The 26,273-nt window shown below is 33.3% G+C and overlaps 1 protein-coding gene across 3 annotated transcripts in view; it reads left to right on the forward strand.

The window, feature by feature from the left end:
• LOC126769089 (uncharacterized) overlaps positions 1–25,308 on the forward strand; it is a 53,393-nt gene extending 28,085 nt beyond the window's left edge. For all 3 annotated transcript variants that reach the window (XM_050487626.1, XM_050487628.1, XM_050487627.1), the window contains 6 exons: positions 11,479–11,559; positions 16,731–22,172; positions 22,258–22,424; positions 22,520–22,731; positions 22,857–23,047; positions 23,222–25,308. In XM_050487626.1, the coding sequence (XP_050343583.1) occupies positions 16,761–22,172; positions 22,258–22,424; positions 22,520–22,731; positions 22,857–23,047; positions 23,222–23,446 (6,207 nt within the window). In that variant the 5' untranslated portion in view covers positions 11,479–11,559; positions 16,731–16,760 and the 3' untranslated portion in view covers positions 23,447–25,308. The remainder of the gene's footprint in view (positions 1–11,478; positions 11,560–16,730; positions 22,173–22,257; positions 22,425–22,519; positions 22,732–22,856; positions 23,048–23,221) is intronic.
• The last annotated feature ends 965 nt before the right edge of the window (positions 25,309–26,273 follow it).

Raw genomic sequence — 26,273 nt, forward strand, 5'->3', positions numbered from 1 at the left:
TAATAGATACACAATTTAATTCGAATGCTATTGATTCATATCGAGACATGTGGTGAGGTGACGATTGTTTTTGTTTTTAAATTGACAACCACTGCTGTTTTAAGAATTTATTTTATCATTATATAATGCTATAAGTGTTATGTATAAATCTATGTATACATATTAGTTCGTGTCGAGCGAACTTCACCCGTGCTATATCGCCACGCCATAACTAAGCCATATTACGCATTCTAGTAACGCGTTACCGAGAACAACACACAATACTCTACGTACAACATTTTCCTCTTAATATTATCATTAATAATGGATATTATTCTCTTATAATATCTCAAAACTACTGAGTCTAAAATGAATTCGATATTAGTAACAGTACTGACATTGGATTAATTATAAAATTAATTATAAATTATTATAAATATTTATCTAAATTATTATTAAATTATGTCAACTTTAGTAAATAATAAATTACAGAGAAAATTTAAAAGGCAACAAAAACACGTGACTATCAATTTTTCTACGTAATATGGATTTTGTAATAACAATGAAATTTTTTGTTCAGCAATAATAACGATGACGTAATAATGAAATGTTTCCGTGAAGGTGCTTCCTCGTGCTTCGGATAATCCGTCAATGATTCATCTAAATCTATTACTCTATGAATAAGTATTTACTTTGATAAGATAACATTAAAAACGGCTAAATTTATTTATTTTAAACATTTAATAAATATATATATATATATATATATTTATATATATATATATATAAATGTTATATATATATATATATATATATATATATAACACATACGTTCAAATTGATAAGACATAAATAGTATAGTTTTGCTATCTTAAAAATATGTAGATTGACTTATGTCGTTGGCAAGTGACATTCTAAGGTTTTTTGAAAGGTCAAGAATTTAAGACGTATTTATAAAAACAAGTTTTTGTTGAATAAAATACATAAAAAAATATTTACATTCAACAATATATAAATATGGTTAAAATCACTCGGTCGGATCAACATCCTCATCGTTTTAAACTTGAGGTCTTAATTTAATAAAAAATAAAAAAAGGACTGTAATATCTGGAGGCGACAAATGCCAGAAGGAAAACTTGATGTTTTCCTCAAAAATTTCGTGGAGGTCATTTAGTGCTTTTGCGATTCTTTACGAAACGCACCAAATGAAACGATTATAATACCGTTAACCCACATATATGCTTTATAATACTACTACTGTATAATAATAATTCTGCATGTTTCATTTAAACTGAAAAATTTATTTTTACGTAACTAAATATTATATTAATAAAGTAAAACTGGAGAAATGGGCTTAAGTATTCGTTAGCATTAGTATAAAAATGAAAAAAAAAAAATGTCTGATCTGCTTGAAATTTGTATTTTTTTTGTGTTTCTTGATTATATTGTATGTATGTATTTCAAAGTTTCACCAAAACGGGTGGCAAGTTTTTTATTCTTGTTTTGTAGGGTTAAAACGCTTGTATGGATATATTCTTTTAAAAACTTTATATACATACTTCTGGGTGTAAATATTGACATGCAAAATACACAATGTCTTAATATTAATATATCCAAGGGAAATACATATTATACTTTTTTACTTATTTCTCTTTTTGTTAGGTGTACCACTTAATTGGTAGCCTCGAAGCTTTACCTCAACATGACCCTCAAGTCCTACAGATTTATTTTAGGATGTATATCCAAAAATTTCACCCATGAGGAATATATTATCATTCGAATCTCAAAGTATATAGTTCCCTCTTAAAGGGTGGGACGGGCGCAGACGAGATTACCCAAAGCCCTTCCGCCGATTACAAAGATGTTCTTCGATTATTCATTATTATTAAAGGTTTTATTGAGTTAAACAGTTTTGTTTAATCTGAGTTTGATAGATTAAAAAATATATATTCGTACGTTCGTTCGTTGCTCATTTACAGTATTAACAAACAAACCAATTAAGTCACTATAAATATATATTAAGTCAAATTACAGGAATTCACAATAAGTTCACTGATGATTATTAAAAGAATAGTCATGTAAAATTTAAAAAAAAAACCCTTAATATACTTTTTTCTAATCAAAATGACAATTCATGCTTCTTAATTTAAAATCACAGGCCAATCCAAATTCCAAACAAACATTTATCATTATGCGCGAGCGAAGCCGCGGGCAACAGCTGGTGGTATTATAAAATAACAGTTCCTGATGTATGTAACTGAGGATAATAGAGAATGTGTTTTAAAGTAGTTAAGCTGTTACGGTGTATTTAGAGCAGTCGGGCCGCCGGGGAGCGGTATGACATTGGCCCGCTGACCGACTCGTTTGCACAACTATGATCTTTATCGTGTTGCTATCTGGCATCAAAACGATTTTCATATCTACTTGCGTAATCGTCACCGTTTTTTGAACTCCGGAACTAACGGTTGGTTATGTTTTATTCATAATTTTGACTTATGAAACATTAAAGTCTTCCCAAAATTAAATTATTTTTGTCGTCGAATCTATATTTATGATACGCAACTTGCTCTGTTTTCAGATGGATGGGAATTTTATTTTGTAATTTATGAAAGTTAGATAGATCAGTGTGGATAAAAATCAAGATTTTATTTAAAAAAATCTTAACAGAAAATAATTTAACATTTTTGTATAGTTTAAAAATAACTCATTTAAATCATCACTACTCTCCTTCTTACTTATTTACTATTATTATGTAATATCTATATCTTTATCTTAATCTTACAATAAACAGACAGAAAACAAGCTATATAATGATATTTAAATCAAGATGGTATTCGTAGAATAATGTAAAAAAAAACAAACAGTACTTTTTTAGTACATATATAAGTATAGTAAATAACTAATTTACGTTGTTAAGTTACCATTGCTATCACTCAATGAAAATTGAAAGTACAGTAGGTCGTCTAGAGGTTTATAAAATAAATGGATCGATATATTATTTATTAACTATATAGAAAGTATGTAATATGACAATAATATTTCTTCAATTTTAAAAATTAATTTAAAAGCCTAGGCTGAATTGCGCTTACAACGATATGGTCATATTCGAGTTAGGCTTAGCTAATGTAATGCACGAACCGGTTTGGTATTGCTTCAAAATTCTCAAGTAACCAGCTATTGACCCACTGACCCACAAAGTAGAAGGAAAACAACTCGATTGCGTGTCACAATTCGCTGTAGACGAGCTAACGAGCGTGACTTTCTGAGTTTTCGATCGTTTAAACGATATATTTTAGGAAGAGGAAGTATTTATTTATTAATACTGTAATTTATAGATTAATACTTCGTGATATCAACGTTATAAATAATGTTTCACTCTATATCATCATCCGCAGTCTGATTTCAACTACTGCTGGGCAAATAGGCGTCTTCTTAAACCCAATGTTTTATTTTACAACTATTCGCTGAATCTCAATAGATTTATATAGAACATTTTTCTTTTGCAAAAGATACAATATCGTTTTAACAGCGGTTCTGTAAATGTATATTAATACGCTACCATAGCGGAAACTGTCACGTCAACGGGATGCTGCTAGGTCAGTGTGTGGTTACATTTTGGTAACTACACTATTACGCATTACGTGAGTCTTATTGGATTATATTCTAATACAGCAATGTAATAACAATACGTGTCTATCCATAAGTTACATTTAAACAATAAAATACGTTTTAGCCGTCATTAAAGTCTTATCACGTATCAAATTAATAATTATACAAACGTATCGCTAATTAATTGAATATAAAAAAAAAACATATCGATCTGTTACTTGTTTCAAAAACAGTTCAATAAATACACGATTTGGAGAAAATGCAATTCAGCTATTTGGGTATTTGACTATGGTATTATTATTATTTTTGTAAATATTATTTCACCTTTAAAATTTCGCTAACTCTTTTTATTCGATGTTAATTCCACTTACTTTAAATTATTTGCATTGACCTTCCACATGCTCCGCTTTTGGAATACCATTTGAGAAACGTGCAAACGATTGCATTTGCTTACGCAGAAAAAAATGCTTTAGTGTTCAAAATACATGTATAATGCAAAAGCGAACTCGAATGGCTCGTAACAGAGCACCGTAATACTGTTTAAAATTCCGCACACCGTATCTTAAGCTTGGTAGCGTTATACTGTACCCAAAATTTAGAATGTCGTCACTGATGACCTGTGGTTTTTGAAACAATTCTTATCAATCGATTTAACTTCTCGACGTCAATAATAATGCCAGCTTTTTGTAATCAACATTTCATTATTTTGCTTTACAATTATATCTGTTTGTGTAATTACGATAATGACTTGGTATTTGTTAACAAAGAAAAAAATAACGAAATAAGGCTATTAGTTTAAAGATTATTTATTACTAGACAAAAAAGTAAAGGGTAAGCGAGTAAAACGCCATATGGATTCCTTGTTGTAATTACAATAAAATGTTAAATTAAATTTTAATATTCTAGAATAAAAGGCCTAACTATAATATGTAATATATTTAAAAAAATAAATGTTGCCAGTTAACAATTTCTGCAATATAATAAACCGAGAGTGTAAACATAACAACATATTAACAAACTTGTAATGTGTACATTGGACACATTCCAAACGGACAGTGCTTGTTTCAGTTCTTAAAATAGACCCAGCAGGTATTTTATCACGACCTATTTGTGTTCGTTCAGACTTCAGACAGATGTCGAGTCCTTTAAACGAGCCTAATGAGAATTTACTGGCGTTATTTTGAAACACGCTGACTATACCCGTGAACGGTTTTTGCCATGTTTCCTCTGAACTTACATCGACGTAAGGAAATGAAATAAGTAATTAATGTTTTTGTTATTATCTTGGATATTTAATTGTATATAATGTTTTTGATGAAATTGATTATTTACTGAGTTTCTTGCCGGTTCTTCACAGTAGAACCTACATTCCGAAATGATGTGTAGCTTTAAGTTTATTTTATCTTTTATTTTGATGATTCAAACGTGCATTTAGACGTATAATTATATGAAAAATTAATACTCACTAGTTTACGATTATCATATATCTGGTGACAGGGCTTTGTGCTGGCCCGTCTGGATGTTTATTACCCACTCATCAGATATGCTGCCGCTAAGCAGCAATACTTAGTATTGTTGCGTTCCGGTATGAAGGGTGAGTGAGCCAGTGTAACTACAGCCACAAGGGACATAACATCTCAGTTTCCAAGGTTGGTGGCGCATTAGCTAGATCGATAACGGAATGGTTATTTTTTCTTACATCGCCAATGTTTATGGGCAGTGGTGACCACTTACCCACAGGTGTCCCATTTACTGGTCCGCCTGCCTATAACATTAAAATATCAGTTTTGTTTCATTTTTAGTAAAAGAAAGTAGCAGTAAAGTAACTAGTAATATTTCGTTTGAATATTATATTATCTTAAGTATTAAATGAAACTAAATTCCTAAAGCATGGTTAACAGATACAGGAAGTATAAGCTTCAGTGTAAGTCGGCCGATCGCAATAAACAATGCGGTTCTAATTATAGAGGGCGCTAGAGCGAGCTGTTGAAAAATAGATCACGATATGTGGGCCACAGGCGCGCCCGCGCATCGCTGCGAAATGATATCACAACCCACGAGTTGAAGAACGAAGCTATAAAACTCTACCTAACATCAAAACGCACAATAACATACTGTGTATATCATAATATGTATTTCTATATTGGTATTAGTTAAACGTTGCAACTAGCAACGAAACAGTAGAACCAGAAACCCGGTCAAAATTCCGTTTAATATCAGGTTGCAATTAAAGAAATACTCGCTCGGAACGACTTTAAATGGCGACGCAAAGACGTACGACGTTGCGATTATACATTCATTTAATGGGAGCTATAGCAATTAAAAGAACTGCAAGTAATTGTAATAAAAAGTGCTCTTTTTAAGTGAATATCATTATTGAATAGCTAATTGGTTGACACTGGCTCTCGATGTTTGCCTTGTCGCATTTCCTTCCGCCGCCGCCATCGCTTCATTACCTTGAATCTATTTTCTTCATGTGACCTTTATTGTGTAAATGAATTACATAATCAGTGTCGCTAATTAAAATGAAGGCTCACAATGAAACTATAATATTTAGTTTAATTATTACAGTAAATATTTAACATGAATTAAATGAAATACTATTACATGCAATATAAGTAGAAAATAGAATAACGATTCGTTTAATGTAGGAACCGAGCAGGAAACAACACATACAGAAGTTTCGAGACGAAGTTTCAATGTCATTCTTTAAGTTTAAAAACTTCACTAACCATCTGTCAAGTTATTAGTTTTTCTTTAACGATAACATTAAATCCACGTATTAGATTTTTCAGGTCTTTGCATCATGAGACATGTGAAATAGTAATTAGAAGTGGCTACATGCATACACTGTAAATAAATAGTATTGAGAAATTGTTGCTAGCTCACTTAGTGTTTCTAAATAATGATCGTGCAAGTCGACAATTCAACATAACAACGCATTCCTGTGCGCATGCATATTTGAAGGACGTGTAGAGATCGCATAAATAACACATACATATATTTAAATAAAATTAATTATGAAAAATGATAATTTTGCTACATACGGTAATAATTTCAATTCGATTTAGTTGAAGTTTTGCGTTGCTGTTTGTACTTGCGTCAAGGCACAGTACCATCAATAATGTTAATTGCTTACAAGGCAGCATTGCGACGTGTACTAGGTTTTAGTTAGTTAACGATAAAAAAATATACATCAAATGTTGGATGGAATTACTTATAATAAAATACAGTTATACATAAGTCGTACTTTTAAAGACAAAATGTCGTTGCACAACAAAAAAACGTTAATCTCGATTGCATAATCGGAATTGTAATCAATATGATAATTTAATTATCACCCGGAAGAATGTGAGGTTTAATATATGTGTATACTATACATATTACTAGAAATAATAATTTTAAAATGAATTCCGTTTGATCTCTGACAAGTTGGAACAATTGCGATATATTATTTAGAAGTGGGTGGTTCTAAAAATAAACGCATCGTATTAATGCTGTTCCCTGTACCATATTTATACGTATTTTTAAATCTATATTAAGATGCCACGTGTAAATTAAAATTGATTATTATTTACTTTTACTTTACGTTTTAACATTTTAAAATTTGCTTTATCCAATTGTAAAAGCGTATGTTGGTATACGTATCTGTTTGAGATGAAAACTAATACTGTTAGATCGATCAACATGAAAGTTAGAACGTAATGATTTTTTCATGGAGAAGGATTTAACTATTCAATTTTTTGTAACTCGTAACTAGATGGCGCTACTGGCGCATTAACTTCTATACCGTTCCACTTCCGTTCCGTTAATACTGTGATCGCCATAACAATCGGTATCGGATAAATTGGATCATGGACAATATTTTAGCGCAAGTCGCATTGGATAAGAGTTTTATTTAGTAATAAATTTAAACAGGCATTACAATTTACGTCTAATTAAATTATATAAAAATAGTCCATTTTTATAGTCCTAGCGTGTAATTCCATAGTATTTCGAAATGTTGTTTGTATTAATTCAATTAAACGCACCCCATACATTATCTCGTCACGTTTATCGAGCCTCTGAGCCCAGGGAAAGGACATAATTTCGATTTTCTACCCTAACCCTATTTATATCGCTAGCTGCTCAAATTCAGGACGCAGGTATTATGTAGGCATAGCTCACCCGAACTCTAGGGGTGAAAAGATTAATGGTCTTTGAAATTGATTCGAAAATTAAGTCGCATTTGTAGCACATGCTAATTCGTTTGTGTGTTTAAATTTATATAAGTGTTTACATTAGAAATAAATTAGTAGGTTTTCCTGAACGTAGGTCATAGATACACTATAAATATTTAATGTATTTAAAACAATACAAACGTTACTAAATGATGTTTACTCTTGATAATTCCGCCCGCGGTTTTGACAGCGTGTTGGGGGGAGGTAATAGCCTATGTCCTTTTCGTTACCCCCTGCCAATTTTTAGTAAGTAGTAGTTAGTAGAGTAGTTAAGACGTGACAAACAAACACGCTTTCGCGTTTATAATATTAGTAAGGACATACTAACATTTTTACATCATGTTGTTATAACGTGAAAGTTACTTGTCTCAGTTATTCCGTATTACATTTAAAACATACTTAGAGATACGAAAGTAAAAAAACGCATATCATTTTTGTTGATAAGGTCGCTGTCCGATGTGCACAGTGAAAGTGTTGAAACGCATCGTGTTAATGCACTGCGGGTGTTTAACACATGATCGGTGTAGTCCACGTCACGTGCGCCTAAGCAAACAATATCTACATGCTACAATTTAAAATTATATGTTTATTAATAAAAGCGTATCTGAAATATTAGAAATACCTAAAATGCGAGACACTAAAATGAAATACAAATATATTTTGATTTTGTCAAATAATCCGTCGAATTGTGATATACGTGGGTACGTATAAATTTTATTTAATGAAATGAAAGCCGAGATGGCCCTGTGGTAAGAACGCGTGAATCTTAACCGATGATCGTGGGTTCAAACCCGGGCAAGCACCACTGAATTTTCATGTGATTATAATTCATCTCGTGCTTTACGGTGAAGGAAAACAACGTGAGGAAATCTGCATGTGTCTAATTTCACTGAAGTTCTGCCACATGTGAATTCTACCAACCCGCATTGGAGCAGCGTAGTGGAATAAGCTCCAAACATTCTCCTCAAAAAGAGGAGAAAGGCCTCAAAAGGCCTCCTGCCTTTAGCCCAGCAGTGGGACATTCACAGGCTGTTACGGTTACGGAAATGTACCTACATAAATTTGCGTGTTATACATATAGACATGACCTCATGTATCGTTAGCACATTAAAGCGAGTCACATTACAGTTGTGGAGACAAAAACTATAGTCTTGCGATTCACCTTGTTTCGCGCACCGAGGGCAACGACCGGCACAGCTGTGAGCCGTGTATAAATAGTGCACACAAATATACCACATTGTGTTTGTATGCCCATGATAAATTAGCTATAGAAATTTGTTCGCGTAACATAATTTTACTGTTCGACTAATATACCATGTCTAATCACATTTCAACAATTGATTAATAAATGTCACGTTAAAACTTATTATATTATAATAATTAAAACATATTTAAAATGATGATTGAAATGTTTTTATTGATTAACTTTTTTTTTTCTTCGTTAAACTAACAATAAAATAAAAAGGTTTTAAAAAAAATTACAGCTAGTACTAAAAAAACTTACCTTTAAATTAAAAATAGTATTAATTTTCTTTTGATACGCCTATGGTCCAATTCATATGAATATGCATAGATTTTTTTATAAATATGTACAAAAATCGATATCGTAATATGTAGAAGTGTTTGTTTAATTCATCAGCTGACTTCTTTTGCTAAACTTCAAACTTAGATAAGAGTGTTATTTTAATATAATTCCTTATGATTTTTATAATATAATTTTTTTAATAAAAACCTTCTTAGAATAGTTACTAACATATATTACTTTCAAAATTGTTAATATGTATTATACGATATATAAATCGTAAAGGTTCTTCAGACCGATTTCGGGCACGGCGGCCAATCTCAAGAGAGATTAGGCAACTGCGCAGGACATATTATAGATCACAAGTGTGTGCGCAAACACAGGTGCACTCTCTATTCCTTAATTCTCATAATCCGATAGTACGGCAATTCGACACAATCGGAAAGAGTTCAGGCGCAGGACCAACGGCTTTACGTGCTTTTCGAGGCACGGGAGTGTGCACATCCCACTTCCAAACTCTGGGCTGCTATTGAGAATTTTCGACAGATAAACCCAATAACTTTTTATTTGCCCGACCTAGGATTTGAACCTAGGACCTCCGGGTGCGGCCTTACATCTAGCCACCGACGAGGCATCTATTTATTTAACATGTTTATAAATCAGTAGACGTAATAATTCGAGGAATATTTTCGAAGACTGGGAGTCCAATATAATAACGTAAGAATAAACTAAATGCGATAATATTTTGTTCGTTATAAAAAACGGAAGCACTACTGAAATAACTCTAGTTAAGCATTGCTTACGTAATAGTAAACTATGAGGCACGACTCGCCGACTGTGCATTTATTCAACAATATCGTTTTACAAGTCAATTCACGTGATGTACTGAATTGTTTATCAGCTAGAACTGTATGTAGGTCAATGTCCAAATGACACTCGTGGGTACTCAAGTAGTGCGGTATCCTATAAATGTTATTATTATTAGCAGTCTGGTTAATTCCACTGCTGGGCAAAGGCCTCTTCATTCCTTCCACAATTCCCTATTTTCTGCTATATGAAACCAATATTTCCAAAAGGAGTCCAGCTCGTCTCGCCATCTCCGACGAGGCCTCGTCTGCCGCGATGTCGTTAACCATACGGGGGACTCATTTGGTAATATCCTTGGGCCAGAGATCTTCTGACATTTGACAGACATGTCCTGTCCAATTCCATTTCAATGTCGCTTTTTGTGAAGTTTTGTTCCATTGAAAATTAAAAGTCTTGTTCTATATAAATAATGTGAGGAGTCTTATCCAGAGCCTATCTGTTTATACTTATATGTAAAGTTTGTTTGATATTGTCAGCACCGTAGCTAGGCTGATAAAGGCCCCGGAGCAGCTGTGCATTGATTTGTACAGTATTAGTATACAGTATAGTATTTGTATAGAAATGTTAGATATGTTAAATTCTGAAACAAATTTTTAATTTAAAGAAAGTTGCCCTTTCTTTTTTTCTTTAAATTAATCAATATAATAATTTAAGTTACTCTTGTGTATAAACTCGAATATCGTCGTTGAATTTATTCCCCCACGGGAAGAGTGGGGGGGTGTGCGCTGAGTGCTCCCCGAACATCGGAATACCCACTAAAAAACCAGCGGTACCCGTCTTAACGAGGAGCGCCACGGGATCGCTTTCGCATGCTACCGTGGCGCTCTGACTTCTTAAACTACAGCCTTGCCGAATTGTTGATTAATATTTAAGTAGCTATTTCGTTATATGCCAAATTAGATTTTTGATTAGATAAAAAAAAGCTTATGTCCGTCTTCGGGATTCCAGCTTGCTTCATGCCAAATGGTTTGTTGGTTCAGTCGCTGAGCCTTGAAAGCGTAATAGACATACAGAGTTACATCGCATTTATAATATAAGTAAATCTATACTTAATAGATAATATTTTTTTTGAGTAAGTTATATGTTTATTATAAGCAGCAGTGATAATGTATAGCATGAGAACTATTTTTGATTATCCTGTTTTTATATCCCGTTATCATTATCAACATTTTTGTATCGGTATTAATATGGCACTAACTCGGCTGTTTGATATTTTATAGAAACTTGGTATTTTAAAAGTAATTAAAACAAAAATATTTAGAGGTATTTTTTTATTTCCAGGTTACATCAAACACAAAGGAGGAGACATGAACGCGATTAGGGGCTGTCACTCTCATCAAGCAGGGTAGCTGTCATCGAAAGGTGATTTATTGTGATATTTATTAATTCACATTATACTGTTTACAAGAATAATATACTGTTTAGCGAAACTTTAGTAAATCTAGATATTAATTAAAAAAGAAATTAGATATTTAAAATATTTGCTTCTCAATAGTATTCTACAATGTATTTTTTTTGTGAGATATTGGAAACACCTCACTTCAATAAAAGGAACATACTTATTACGCCACGCACTCGACTTCGTGATCGGTCCTTTGTTTCGGGCCATTTAATTTTGCCATAAGTTACTGTGATTTTGTCACAGAGTCCTCTGTTCCATAAAGAAAAGAAGATTTTGTATGCTTTAGTTCATATACGTCGGTTAACCTTTGAAATGAAACAAGAGCTTCCAGGTTATGTCATATTTTAAAAACGATTTGGTCAAGATGATGTGTAAAATTTTTTCAATTTTTTATTTTATGTCATAATTTAATTATAAATTTAGTATAATACCTTAATATTTTCTTACGATTGTCATGCGAATGTCATGAAAAATGTTTATTACGTTACATATTACTTTCATTGATTTTATATCTGTACTCAAACTGATTACATGAACCGACGAACGACTAACTAATAAGGTGTTATGTTCCTATTTTTTGTAACCTCCATAAATACTAAATATAGTTTGTATCTGAAAATCACGCATACGTTAAAATATTCACAAGATAAAAATTAAACTTTGATGGTCATTTCTTTAAAATTACACATTCTTGACTCATCTTCATCCACTCGTCTTCAATTGTAAATGGTTATAAGAGACAATAACAACCGCGGAGTTACTTCGCCGAATAAAACCTTTTCAGAATCGATGCATTAGTTTGATTATCAATAAGGCATTTCATATAGAATAAAGAAAAATAAATATCGTCGAGATTTATTTTCATATTATTTCACATTACGTACCGTACCGTAACAGCCTGTGAATGTCCCACTGCTGGGCTAAAGGCCTCCTCTCCTCTTTTTGAGGAGAAGGTTTGGAGCTTATTCCACCACGCTGCTCCAATGCGGGTTGGTAGAATTCACATGTGGCAGAACTTCAGTGAAATTAGACACATGCAGGTTTCCTCACGATGTTTTCCTTCATCGTAAAGCACGAGATGAATTATAATCACAAATTAAGCACATGAAAATTCAGTGGTGCTTGCCCGGGTTTGAACCCACGATCATCGGTTAAGATTCACGCGTTCTTACCACAGGGCCATCTCGGCACATTACGTAATTACACATAAATTATTTCGAGAAGAAAGAAACTGTTTCGAGAATATAATATGTTTTTAGTAGACTATATAGAAATTATTGTAGTAATATTATTTATTAATAACATAATAATGACATAAATTATTATATGACATATATTTTATCGTCAGAGTTAAGTCGTAAGTAGTGCTGTAATAAAACAAAATGGTTTATGTATCTTATTCCTCACGATATTGCAATACTCTCATTACATTATTTATATATTGTTGTGTTCAATTAATCTGTAAAAATTTTTATAGAACCATCTTCCGTAACAGCCTGTGAATGTCCCACTGCTGGGCTAAAGGCCTCCTCTCCTCTTTTTGAGGAGAAGGTTTGGAGCTTATTCCACCACGCTGCTCCAATGCGGGTTGGTGGAATACACATGTGGCAGAATTTCAGTGAAATTAGACACATGCAGGTTTCCTCACGATGTTTTCCTTCACCGTAAAGCACGAGATGAATTATAATCACAAATTAAGCACATGAAAATCACAAAGAACCATCTACGCATGTTAAATACAGATCAAGTATCGAGAAAAACGTCCTAGGTATCTTATTTATTGCTAAGCTTTATATATAAATAATTTAAAACAGTCTTCCAGCATCTGCTTACAGAATTTAAACTAATAATATATTAAACTATAAATATAGAGAATTTCTTGATGTATTCGTAAATTTAAAGTTAACAATGCTTACTTCTAAAATAAATATTTTTAATTGCCCTTAGTAAGGCGCGGCATAAAATAATATATGTTTTACAAGATTATTTTAGATTTTCAAAAAATAATTAGCTCACCTGAAATTCGGTAGCTGAGACAATGAATTCCTGACGCCGTCAGCTGGTCATGACTAATGATAGTACAAAAACAAACAGTTAACATAACGTTGTAACAGCGCAGTATTGTTTTCTTATTTATTTAAAACTAGCTGTACCCGCGGTTTCACCCGCGTAGAACTTAAAGAAATCACAATGAGCAGACTTAAGACACTAGAGCAAACAAATACTTAAGTATGAGTATTTTCAAACAACCTCAATTATCTGTTAATGAGAAATATGTCAAAACTATAAAAGGTACTAAAAATGTCTGCTTTCATCTCGATTTCTCTGATAAAAATTAAAACCACGTTATAAGAACGACTTCGCTAATAATGCATTATTTTAGAACAAATTTGATTACCATAAAAAAGGTTGGTAGTGAGTCAACCTCAAAAAATAAATGTATGCTATCGTGGACTTTGTTTTAGAAATTTATAAGAGGAACAATTCCGTCATACATGATTGTTGTGTAACTTTAACCGTTTACGCAGCGCAAGCAACGGAAGCTCTGAAAGGGAATAAATTTTCTTCATTTTTGCAACATTTTTCATTGGTGCTCCTAATGTAACATGATGTTATATAGACTTTCTCGATAAATGAGCCATTCAACACTAAAATAATTTTTCATTTCGAACGAGTAGTTCCCGAGATTAGCGCGTTAAATCAAACAAACTCTTCAGCTTTATAATATTGGTATAGATGTTGTATTTCTAGTTTCTAAATAAATATATTATTCGTTTGTAGGACAAACTCATCGCCACTTCAAAGTTACATCATCCAATCGTTCACGGACCTGTCAGGAATGCGTTCTCTCAGCGACCGGAAATTACATAACTTTTATTTTACTTTTGCATATTGTGACGGTTATCATTCACTATTACAAAACTGTTCTATACTTGAAAATATGGAAATAAAAAAAAAGAAATTGTTTTAATGAGTTTTATTTGGTTGTATTCATTCTAGATTTCTCTTTCGATATAAACGTCTTATGTATAGACTATTCCAATCATAATCATGTGCAATTTAATTTTACTTCCATTTTCGATAACAACTTCGCCGGCAATCAAGGCGCTATTTTTTTGCGAATCTATAATGAAATCATAAATTATTCTAGATTTCGTCCAATGATATCGCGTCAATTCAATGACAAAGTTGTTTATTTGCCTTTAGTCCTCTTGTGGTTGGAATAAGCTGTAGAATAAGCTGGGACGGATAGCCAGTACTGAATAAAAATAAACTATTATACCTAGATAAAAATATCTTGTCGTTTCAATTGGTATACTAGTCGATGTTGAAGCCATAGAAATGCATAACATAATTACACGAACGTAATGTATCTTGCTTGTGCAAACTGAAAACAAGTTAATGCAATGTTAACGATGATTGCATTATTTATTTCTTTGCTAGTAACAATATGTTTTTTTAAATAATGCTAATACGGAAAACAAGACAATTTACGTCTTTATTTTACGTTTATGTAAGTATTATTCGAGATTCGAAGATAACTCGATGAAATTACATTCATATAGCTTCTTTATTTATTCCTGTGAGCTCAGCTCTAACAAATTTTAAAGACGCTATAACATGATCGCAGAAATTTAGAAAGAAAATCTTTGAAAACAAAATATATAATAAGTCATATTATTTACGCATTCGTAGCTGTCTAGGGCTCCGATCGATTGAGGGCCGTCGCCACGGAGACAGCTCTGCTACGTCCGTTGATCCTAATATCATTAAATATTTGCAACAACCATGTAATTCAGAAATTATCTGGTTTGACTTATCGTATACGGCGAATATTTTTATTAAAAATGGAACGTCTTTTTGTAGAATATACTAGTATTTAACAAAAATACTGTGCGAGACGACTAAAATATTTCAAAGAAGTTTAGCTTCGTCATTACATTGAGGAATAATACGTACTATGAACGGTATAGAAAAGATAACATTGACACGCTTAATAAGGTCGACAAACTTTTTAGTACAGTCTCGCGGAAGGTTTTTCTTTGTGTGCGTTCGTTCTGCTTACGTATTACTCTATGTGGGGGCGGGGAACGCTCAAGGGCAACCGACGGTTAACGACCCCATCACGCACCTTAAGTTATGCGTACCATAAACTATACCGAAATACGATATTGCCCCATGGTTAAAGTATTTATTTTACTAATTAACTTTATTTTTTTAATAAAATTGAAACGGTGTATCAATTACCTATTGTACATTTTTCTATAGTATTATTTAGCAAATAAGCTAATAAATTCATTCTTCAGAAACGAAATGTTCAGACTAATGTAGAGAATTATAGATGTTTTTTAACAAAATAGGAATACTTACGGTAGTAACGTATTTACCATCTGTTACCACCATTATGTGATATAATTAATTTGTTAGAAACAGAGTTAAAAGTTGTAAAAACGAGAAGTAAATAACAAAGCAGGTTTCCGATTTCGCAAATTAAATACATCCTTGCATTGAATAACAAGAATACGATTGTGTCGTCAAATTCCGTCAATGATGTTTACATGTGTGTACCTAGTTGATACTTTTAATTTTACAAATTAATAATATTTACAATGACGTTAAATACAACATTAATCACTAATGTTTATTGTCCTATAAAAGATTATATGGAACATAAAATGTGGAGTTAGTATTTAGTATTTTAATTTCACGCAGAATAATTAAATCTAATTATATATGATTATTAAAAGTAATGATAAAAAGATTAAATACAGAGTATCCTGCCTGTTCTTTTTGGTAGAATATGTGTATATTCAGAGTCGGTACCCTTTACATTCAATTTTATTGAAGTGTAAAATGACGATTCAAGTCGTATAATAATTATAGTCTACGTTCGAGACTTTACTCGAATATAGTACATTATATTGATTAAAATAATTATATTTATTGCTGTATCGAAATTAACAATATTTCTTTTAATCCTAAGTTAAGTTTAATCGTACGTAAGTTAGATAACATTAAGTTATAAAAATATATTTGAAATTGAAATAAAGGTTATATATTTTTATTTATATCTGGTTTTTTTTTGTTGTTTTATAATTGATTATAATTACTATGTACTGTTTCTTTTTAGGTGGTGGTGATAGGGGCGGGAGTGCGTAGTATGGATGACAGTTTCAATAATGTGCTGGAAGGGACGCGTCAGTACTTTATGGGAATTCCGAAACAGGTGCAAGACGGTAACGGCCATCAAATGTGGCCTGGAAGTAATTCTACTGAAGAAGGAACTCCTGCATTGTCAGGAGCTCCGACACAATCGTCACGACCACCATCTGCGGCCGCCGCTCCGACATTAACATCGGCGTCGTCTTCTGTCGTCGCTCCACCACGTCCGCCTTCAGAGCCTATTGAACCTGAAGCGCATATAATCCACAAAGCTACAGTAATGCGAGAAGCAGCAGAAAAACGTCGCGAACAACCGGAAATAGAAGATGAAGAAGAAATAATGGGAGCGCTATCTCCACCTTCGCATATTATAAGAAAGCCAACACATCATACGTTACCATCGCCGGCACCAACTCCTGCCGTGCCTAGTCCATCTCCAGCATGCTCAAGTTCTGAGGCTCCTTTACTTTCATTGTCGGGGCAAGATCAAATGGATCATTCAGCGCAGTATCGTCCTTCGGTTCATCGTGTACAAACCCCGACAGCAAGATCTTCTGAACACTATACGTCAGGCCGTACTCTTGATCATTATTCAGTGTCACGTCCTCCAGAACCTTTTCCACGTTATCAATACGAACCAAGTTTAAGTGAAAACGGTAGGAATTCCCATGGACCTCCGATTGCCTCACCTCAACCATCAATAATGCAGCGTCAAAGTCCACAAACTTATGCGAGGATATCTAGCACCATGCCACAGCACACAATGAATCGTTACAATGAATCATCTAATCCTAATAATACTACACAGCGTTATTCTTTACCAAACTCGCAGGCGCCTCCGCCGCATAACGACCGGGTCCCACCAATTCATCACCCACAACATTTGCCACCGACTAAAAGACTTACTGCTATAGACAATCGTACTGGGCAGGTGTATTCATCTGTTCCACAACGTCGCGATTCTCCTTCTTTTACGCGTCAAACGGCACAATATGAAAGGCATCCAAGTCTTCCTCAACGAAAATATGATCCACAACAAGCATATTCCGGTTATAGACCGACGCAGACTGTGCCTATACCTATACCTAACCGTAGGATAGATACTCATCATCAGGTTACATATAAACAAGGAGCACTGGATGTTATGAACTCGCATTACTCGGCAAAATCATTAGATCGAATTCAATCACAATCTCTAGTACAACCGCATGAAGTACCTCGTTTACCTACTCGTGGGGATTATATAAGCAAGAGCAGGAATGTAGATTCAAGAAACAACTACCACTATCCAACACCATCTACGTCCGCCGTTCGGTATACGACAAACTCTACTGTTCCGGCCGCTCAAAATAACTCAACATCACAACATTCTCAACCACAGTCTAGAACTTCATATCGCACAGCTGTAGTTCCAAAGACTAATTATGAGTATTCAAATTCAAACCATGTACAAATTTCACCGTCTCGATCAACGACTAAACCGGGATATCCTAGTCAGCAGGCACGAATGACAGTATCTGTGACATCATTAGTCAATCAAATGAACCAGACAAAACAAAAGCGTGAGTCGCCGCTTGATTTATCTGTAAAAACTGTTAAAAATTCTGCAGATTCATCTACTACTCAAGATGATGTGATTGATTCTGTATCTATGAAAACTGATAATATTCCGATACAAACAAGGCCGACGTCTAGCAGTCGAAATCCTTTAGTACCTGGCTATGTCGCTTCACACAAAGTAGATTTTGCACCTGATTTTGCTCAATATAGGGACAGAAATATTAGCCAAGGATACAATGCGCTTCACAACCTTCACCATCCTCTGCGTTACAACGGAGTTTACACTTCTCCGAGGCCAGTAGCTGATTCTTATCCAGTTGAATCTCGGCATCAAATACATACTGAACGTAAATATAATGGTCCAGTAAGTGGTACCGAATATGTTCCACGCATTGACCTCACGACACAAGGCGGTGATGATCATTATCCAGAGAGTAGAATCCGCGATGATCGTCAATTAATTATTGAAGACCGAAAACGCTCCTCAGGAGCCATTGTCAATAATATTCCCGAAAAAATTGTTCGTTATGAAACTTGGACTTCAGACAGTCGGATAGACAATCACATGAATCAATCGGCACGTGAGCAACGTGAATTAATGAGCCAACCCGTGTATAGTTATACCAGTCACAAACGATTTGAAGCTTATCAAAATGACCAAAAACGTTCGACGACCGTAAGTGCATATCGTGAGCACCATTCTCACCAACGGTGTTCTAGTAATACTCACCCTGAAATTGTAAATAGAGAACCAAGTGATCTGAATGCTCATTATCATGATCGGATACCATCCAGTAACAACCGTCACATTATACAAAAGATTCCGAGCCACAGAGATTTACATTCACATTACGTAGATTCTCATAATAAAGTTCAACCTGCAGATAAAAAAGTTTTAAGTATATTACGGAACAGCTTAGAGACTAAACAAACGGGATATTTGGAATCGGCTAAATCAACTCGTCAAATCCCTGATCTTATTGTTATAGATGATGTAGATGATTCTGTGATAGAAATAACTGATGTATCGACAGAAAATGAAGTAGATGCAACGCTTAACAGTAATAATACAAACACTCTTAATGAAAATACACTTGGTTTTGGTCACCACATAAAAATGCCGAAAGCTGTTGACTCCATACCCCGTGACTCAGACTATCAAAAATTTGATAGTCCAGATTCGAAAAGGAAGTCGCCTGAAATTGATGTGGCTTCAAGAATACGAACAAAAGCTGAACTGAAAGTAATGCCACAGGAAAATTCGACAAAAGTGGATACAAAAACAGATTCGTCATCTACAGAAAACGATAAAAATAAACCACTTCCAAAATCGCAAAAACAGCATCTTTTTAATCAAATTCGTGAAGATAATCTTCGTCTAGAATCTGTTATCAAAAATGAAAAACCAATTGATATTAGCGTTCCAGAGGTAAAAATTGAGCCAATTAATATTGATGAAATAGAAAAAGATGCAGTGTTACAAGTCAAATCTGAGAGTATTTTAGAAAATATAGATTTATTGGAACCGAATTCTAGTAAAGAAGAATTTGATATAGATTGGGCTAATGCATGTGATAATTTTATGGAACAGCTTAAAACAGGGTGCCACAAGAAAAAAAATTGCAGGAAACTTAACATTACCTCGGACCAGGAGAACGATCACAATGCAGAAGAACCACCAAAAGATGATGTTTCAGAATCTCAATCCGAAAATTTTGTTTCGGATTTACCACCGATTACTGAAATAAAAAAAGAGCCCGTTGATGAGGATGAATTAAAATCTGAAAGTGAAATTTATGCCGTCTCTCCTCAACCAACTCCTCTCCAAGATACGTTAAAAAAGACAAAACAAAAGGAAAGACAGGAAAAAATTAAAAGTGACAAGAAGAATGATAATGATAAATGTAATAAAAGTAAAATAATTTCAAAGAATAAAAATAAGTCTCCAAAAAAAGATGTTTCAGCAGGCAATACCTTATCAATTAAAACGGAAGTTGTAGAAGAGGAACCAATAAAAAGTGATATTAAGGAAGAATTAGAATCTACAGATGAGGACGAACCTTTGATAAAAAGCAAATTACTGAAAGATAAACAACGAAACTTAAAGTATCAATTGTTAAAAGATCTATCTGAAAAATCTGCCTATGTTAAGCTTGAATGTTGTGACGAGCAAATGAATGCTAGTGTAAGGAGATCATTAGACTCAACTTCGAAAGAACAAGAAAAACAAAGCAAAAGTAAATCAACTCGCCAAGTTTCAAGATCAAAGGGAAAATCTTTATCTATTGATAACATGAAAAAAGATAGAACAAATAATGATTCCAGCTCAGACAGTGATGATGCATTAAGTGTAGCTAGTAGACTTCGTGTACGTAAAAATATAAAAGTTGAAGACAATAAAGGTAACAACCAGAAAAATATGAAATCTTCGCCGAAAAAAATTGATAGCAGCGGCAGTGGTTCACCGTTATTGCGTAAAGCAGGCTTTGGAGATGGTTCCGATTTTTATCCTGGTTGGCAAGAGGAGTTGTATAAATATAAGCGATCTTTGCGAATGCCTACTAGTCTTATTGCAATTCCAAGGGGTCGTTCAGGAGGTCCGTTTCCTAAAGGTAGTGTACAATTTACAAGAGGATCAACATCACTACCAGATTTAGATCCTGTCCCACTATCTCCAGCCCCATCCTCTGCGCCTTCAGCAGCTACAGATGAGCTTTATAGAAGACAAGATAAACACAATCTTGATAGTGACCTTGAGTCAAATTCAAGTTGTTCAGCTGTTAATAAGCTTCATTCTGATTCAGAAGCATCTACTTCAACAGTCTTTTCAGCAGCAAAGAAAAAAAGCAGTTCAATCGTTGACGTCCTTATCCAAAAGTGTGGTAAAAAAGAAGACTCGAAAAAGAAGTTCAAGGGTAAAGATGACAAGACAGCAAAGATTATTCCAAAAACTTCAAATTTCACTGAACTTTTACCTACACCAAGTTTGGGACTTGTAAAAACTGGGAATAAAGGTAGGTTAAGCGCCAAAAAAGAAAAATTAATGGAAGACATATTTTATTTAGGTGCTTTCAGAAAAGAGACTGTTACTATGTTTAGAACGGCTTTTATTAAAGACACAGATGGGTTAATAGGTGCTACCGAAGAATTTGCTCCAGTTGTGCTTAAATCGAGGACTAGAACAGAAAGTAGAGTTTTAAAGCAACGAGCAACTATTAAAGAAGTTTTTGGCGATGACAGGCCGGCATCAGCGCCACCGACGTCGTGTAGAGAAGATATTAATCAAGATAATGAAGAAGAATTACCTATTCCAATAAAAAAAGAACCAGCAAACAAGCCCAAATTTAAAACTAAAAAAATGGTGAAAGATAAATTAAAACGAAGATCTAGTTCAATTAGGGACGGATTACGAAGCACAAAGTCATTAAAAACAAATGATGCTAAGGGAAGGTTAATGCGTTTGAAGAAAAGAAACAGTTTGTTAAAATCTTTTGCTCACAAAAGAAGAAAGGAAATGTCAAGTAATAAGATCAAAAAAGATGTTACTCCTACACTTGATGATAAAGAAAATGGTAAGGAAGAAGGAAGTTCTCCAGGAACAACAGAAGGAAATACTAAAAGGCGTTTAAAAAGGTTGTTTGGAAGAAGAAAATTTAGTTCAGGTTTTGATTATATAAGAAAAAAGAAAAAAATTATTCGACGAGAAAATAATGCTCCTAAAGTTCGTCGATCAGCGCCTAAACCATGCCCAGAATCTGTACACGATATTCAAAAAGAGATTAAAAGTTGGTTTATTAACAAAAGTATTGGAGAGACTCATTTGCATCGCGCTGCAAGACTTGGTTTTACCGTGAGTATGGTATCATATACCTATTGTCTTTATTATAAGAGAAATAAAACATATTATTAACCTGAATTTGTTCTTTTAATTTTAGGATTGCGTTGCGTATTGCTTAGAAAAAATGGAAGCCGATCCATCGTCAAAGGACAACGCAGGTTTTACTCCTTTACACGTAGCCTCTGCGATGGGTCACGTAAGAATAGCTCGACTTCTTCTTCAATATGGAGCTAATGTGTCTGCGGCAGCGCAAGGTGGTATAAGGTAGTTTAATTTTATATAACATTTATTAATGCTTTTGAGTTATAGAAATCGCTGATAGTGTATTTAATTTATCATATCATATATGTCTATTACAGACCACTTCATGAAGCCTGCGAGAACTTCCACGTTGAAATTATAAGGTTACTGCTAGCGTATGGCGCAGATCCCCTCTTAGGGACATATGCCGGGCAGACGCCCGAAGAATTAGCCGAAGGGACAGCAGCCAAGTTACTTAGACTACATATAGCCGATGTTCAGGGACGTGCTATAGAACCTTGGAGATTTCCACCACCAGCAGAAATTATCGGTAAGTGATTGACTGATTAATCATTCCATATTTACATGTAATAGAAAAAAAACTTTGAAACTTGACTATTATTTAAAAAAAGTTGTTCTAATCATTTATAAACTATATATAAAATGAATTTTTAGATCGCGAAGAAAACGGCTGCGATCCGCTGTCTTCACCCCCGCCCGCATCTCCGCCACCGCCACCGGACTCCATGATAGAGATACAATGCACCGACACGCCGCTGCCGCCTTTCTACAGCCTCCGGACAGCGACGGGACAGCCGGCCGACGGTCTCTGGTGCTTGTTGCAAGACATCACTAATATTTTACAGGTACAGTTATAAAACGTAAAAATCGCTGGTGGTTATTAACAACATTATATATCACCTTAAAATAATGTATATAATTAATAATTTTTTTTTAGAGTTTTTTGTCAGTAATGTAAAAAAAAATCTAGACCTTAATATTAAAAATGAATTCATATATTTTTATTTCTTATTTTATAGATAAAATCAAAGGAGAGTTTATTAAAACAAATCCACTGTGGGTCAGGATCACCCAAGGAGCTTCTTCGCGAGATTCGAACCCAGGAATTCCTCGAGAGAGCGCAATGCCACCAACTTCTATGTGCTGGAGAAAAAGTGAATGTGCGCGCATCGAAGGTCTCTCTCATACGCGTTACTGATAAATTGAGACAACTGTTGAAGATTGAAACTGTCCTTGTTAGCTGACATTAGTTACATACCCAATGAGATCATCTATTATAATTCTTCTGAAATTTATTTTTTAGTGAGTTTTGTGGAAATTAAACTTTGTGAATATTGTTGTGGATAATATTATCCTTAAACGTTACTGTGAAATATTGTAACGTTAAAAGAAATGAACTATGATGAAATATGGGAAACAGTTGTATGGAACTAAACATATTATTGAGAATGAATTTAATTGGGGCAAAAAAGTGATGAAACATTATTTTTCAGCTAGAAGTTAATCTGTATTAATATTACAGAGACAGATCTAAGATCTCATACTAAAATATTAAAAATACGTGTATTAAATTAAAATATCTAAATATTGATCTTGGGTAGAAAGAATAAAGCAATCTTTATATCTAGTTTGACTGATTTTTTGTAAAAGAAATAAATACAAAACAATTATGTATCTCATTTAAGAACAAAATAATTATTTGTTTTCTGAGACTGTGTAAATTAAGGCAGCCATTACATAATCATTTTATTTGAGTGACCATGTGTAAAGTGAGATATATCGTGTGCTCTATTGAACCACCTGTATATACTGTAAATAAAAATAATGAATTGCAAATGTACATAGTATATGTCGCTTTAATTGTATTATATTCTCATGGGTGCTATTTAACGTTGGTGTATGGTGTTTATCGGGTAAGTTACATAAATAGTATATTGCGGCAATGATAGTGTAATATTAGAAAATAAAAAGATACAGTTACCATAATGTAATTTAAGATAAATATAGCATAATATTAAGTGTGCAATAGTATACGTTCGTTGTGAGTGCACCGTAGATAAATCTTTATGAAATATGCATTTAGATGCTGAAAACACCATGGCCCATTGCATGTATTAGAGATATATATATATATGCTTGTGTCAAACAAACTTTATGGCCATAGGCTATAATATCACCTTAGTTGAAAATTGTTCGTAAAATTTCAATGTTTTTAAATGATTAAGGAAATGTGACAAAAGCATTAGCAATGAATTGGGATTGGTAAAACATGAATTATTAAATTTTGCACTGTGAAGAAGTAACACTGCATAGTCGTGACAAGTAATTTTTGTTCTAGATCTCTACTATTTTAAATATCTCGAATTTTCTAACATCTTTTAGAACAAAAGTGAAAGAAAAATGTTACTTTTGAATTAATATTTAAGAACATTGTATCAATCTGCCTGAGATTATGTTAATGCTAAGTAATTAGATCATTTCTCTTTGACCTTTTATCCTAGTATCTAACAATATATTTTTGTTCATTGTTATGTTTGCCAATTTGTCACCTGACATATTTTTATTGTACAATTATTTCTTATCACTTATTTTTAAGAAAGTTGTTTTTATTTATGCTGTCCAATAAGAATTAGGAAATCTTATTAAAATCTTAATTTAATCACAAAAAATATTAACATTGTAAATATATAAGACAATTTATAAAAAAATAATAAAATATAATTTTTTATTTATTTCGAATCATTGTATGAATAAAATATTAATAGTAATGTTTTAATTGTTTTTGTAAAGGTTAGCAGTTTTATATTCCATAATTAAACCATATTCCGCCCTATCTTATTTCTTTATGGAGATAAATGAAGAAGTACATGATTGATCTGTGATGAAATAATATTAGGTAAAAAATCTTGCATGCGGAAATGGTATGAGAACTTGAATAAAAAATTGCAAGGGAAAGTAACTGATGACTTTATATAAAGAAGTTGTAAACATGAATGAAAATCGAACTGTGTGATTGTTAACTGTCTGTTATAAGCGGTACCTACAGTATAAGTATTATTATCAATATTGACACAATAATGATAAAGTGGAAAATAAAGAAAGTGATCAATGATAACTGTTTATATATTTTTTTTTCCTCATAATCATCATAGTTAGTTGCGACATTAATATTACACAAGGAAAGGTTATACTTTCAATTACATTATATTTATGAAATATATACATAAAAAACCGAGATGGCCCAGTGGTAAGAACGCGTGAATCTTAACCGATGATCGTGGGTTCAAACCCGGGCAAGCACCACTGAATTTTCATGTGCTTAATTTGTGATTATAATTCATCTCGTGCTTTACGGTCAGGGGAAAACATCGTGAGGAAACCTGCATGTGTCTAATTTCACTGAAATTCTGCCACATGTGAATTCTACCAACCCGCATTGGAGCAGCGTGGTGGAATAAGCTCCAAACCTTCTCCTCAAAAAGAGGAGAGGAGGCCTTTAGCCCAGCAGTGGGACATTCACAGGCTGTTACGGTTACATTATATTTTATAAATAATGTAGGAGTCAATTTCTTATCAATAATATAGGAGTAAATGTATGTATTGAGTTCATTAATCACTACATATTTTAAAAAAAGTTTCCCGCCGCGTCAACTTAAAAACTAGAAAACAGATTTTCATACGGTTTTCGTCAACTAGAGTGGTTCATGAGAAAGGTTTAGGTGTATAATTCATTACGGTTTTGTTTAAATTGGCTGAAATATCACGATGATTGTTCAAGATATTGGAAAAGGCCATGTCAACTAGGAGTTTTACTGGGGAACATAGCATCTTCTCTATGGCGTAGCGTAAGCTGTAAACAAAAAGATTAAAGGTTAACATTAAAGATTTCTTATTCCATCTTATTATTTATAGGGTTCATAATATTATATAAAATCACAACAATTTATTTGAAATAACTTGTAATTACAGTTGAAATCAGCAGTACACTAAAAAAAAACAGGTCATCGTACAATTTTTTCGTTTTGAACCCGTCATATATTGTAAAGATAGTATCTGCCAACACTCGCATCA

This window comes from Nymphalis io, chromosome 6 (assembly GCF_905147045.1).
Source record: "Nymphalis io chromosome 6, ilAglIoxx1.1, whole genome shotgun sequence".
Classification (NCBI taxonomy): Eukaryota; Metazoa; Arthropoda; class Insecta; order Lepidoptera; family Nymphalidae; genus Nymphalis; species Nymphalis io.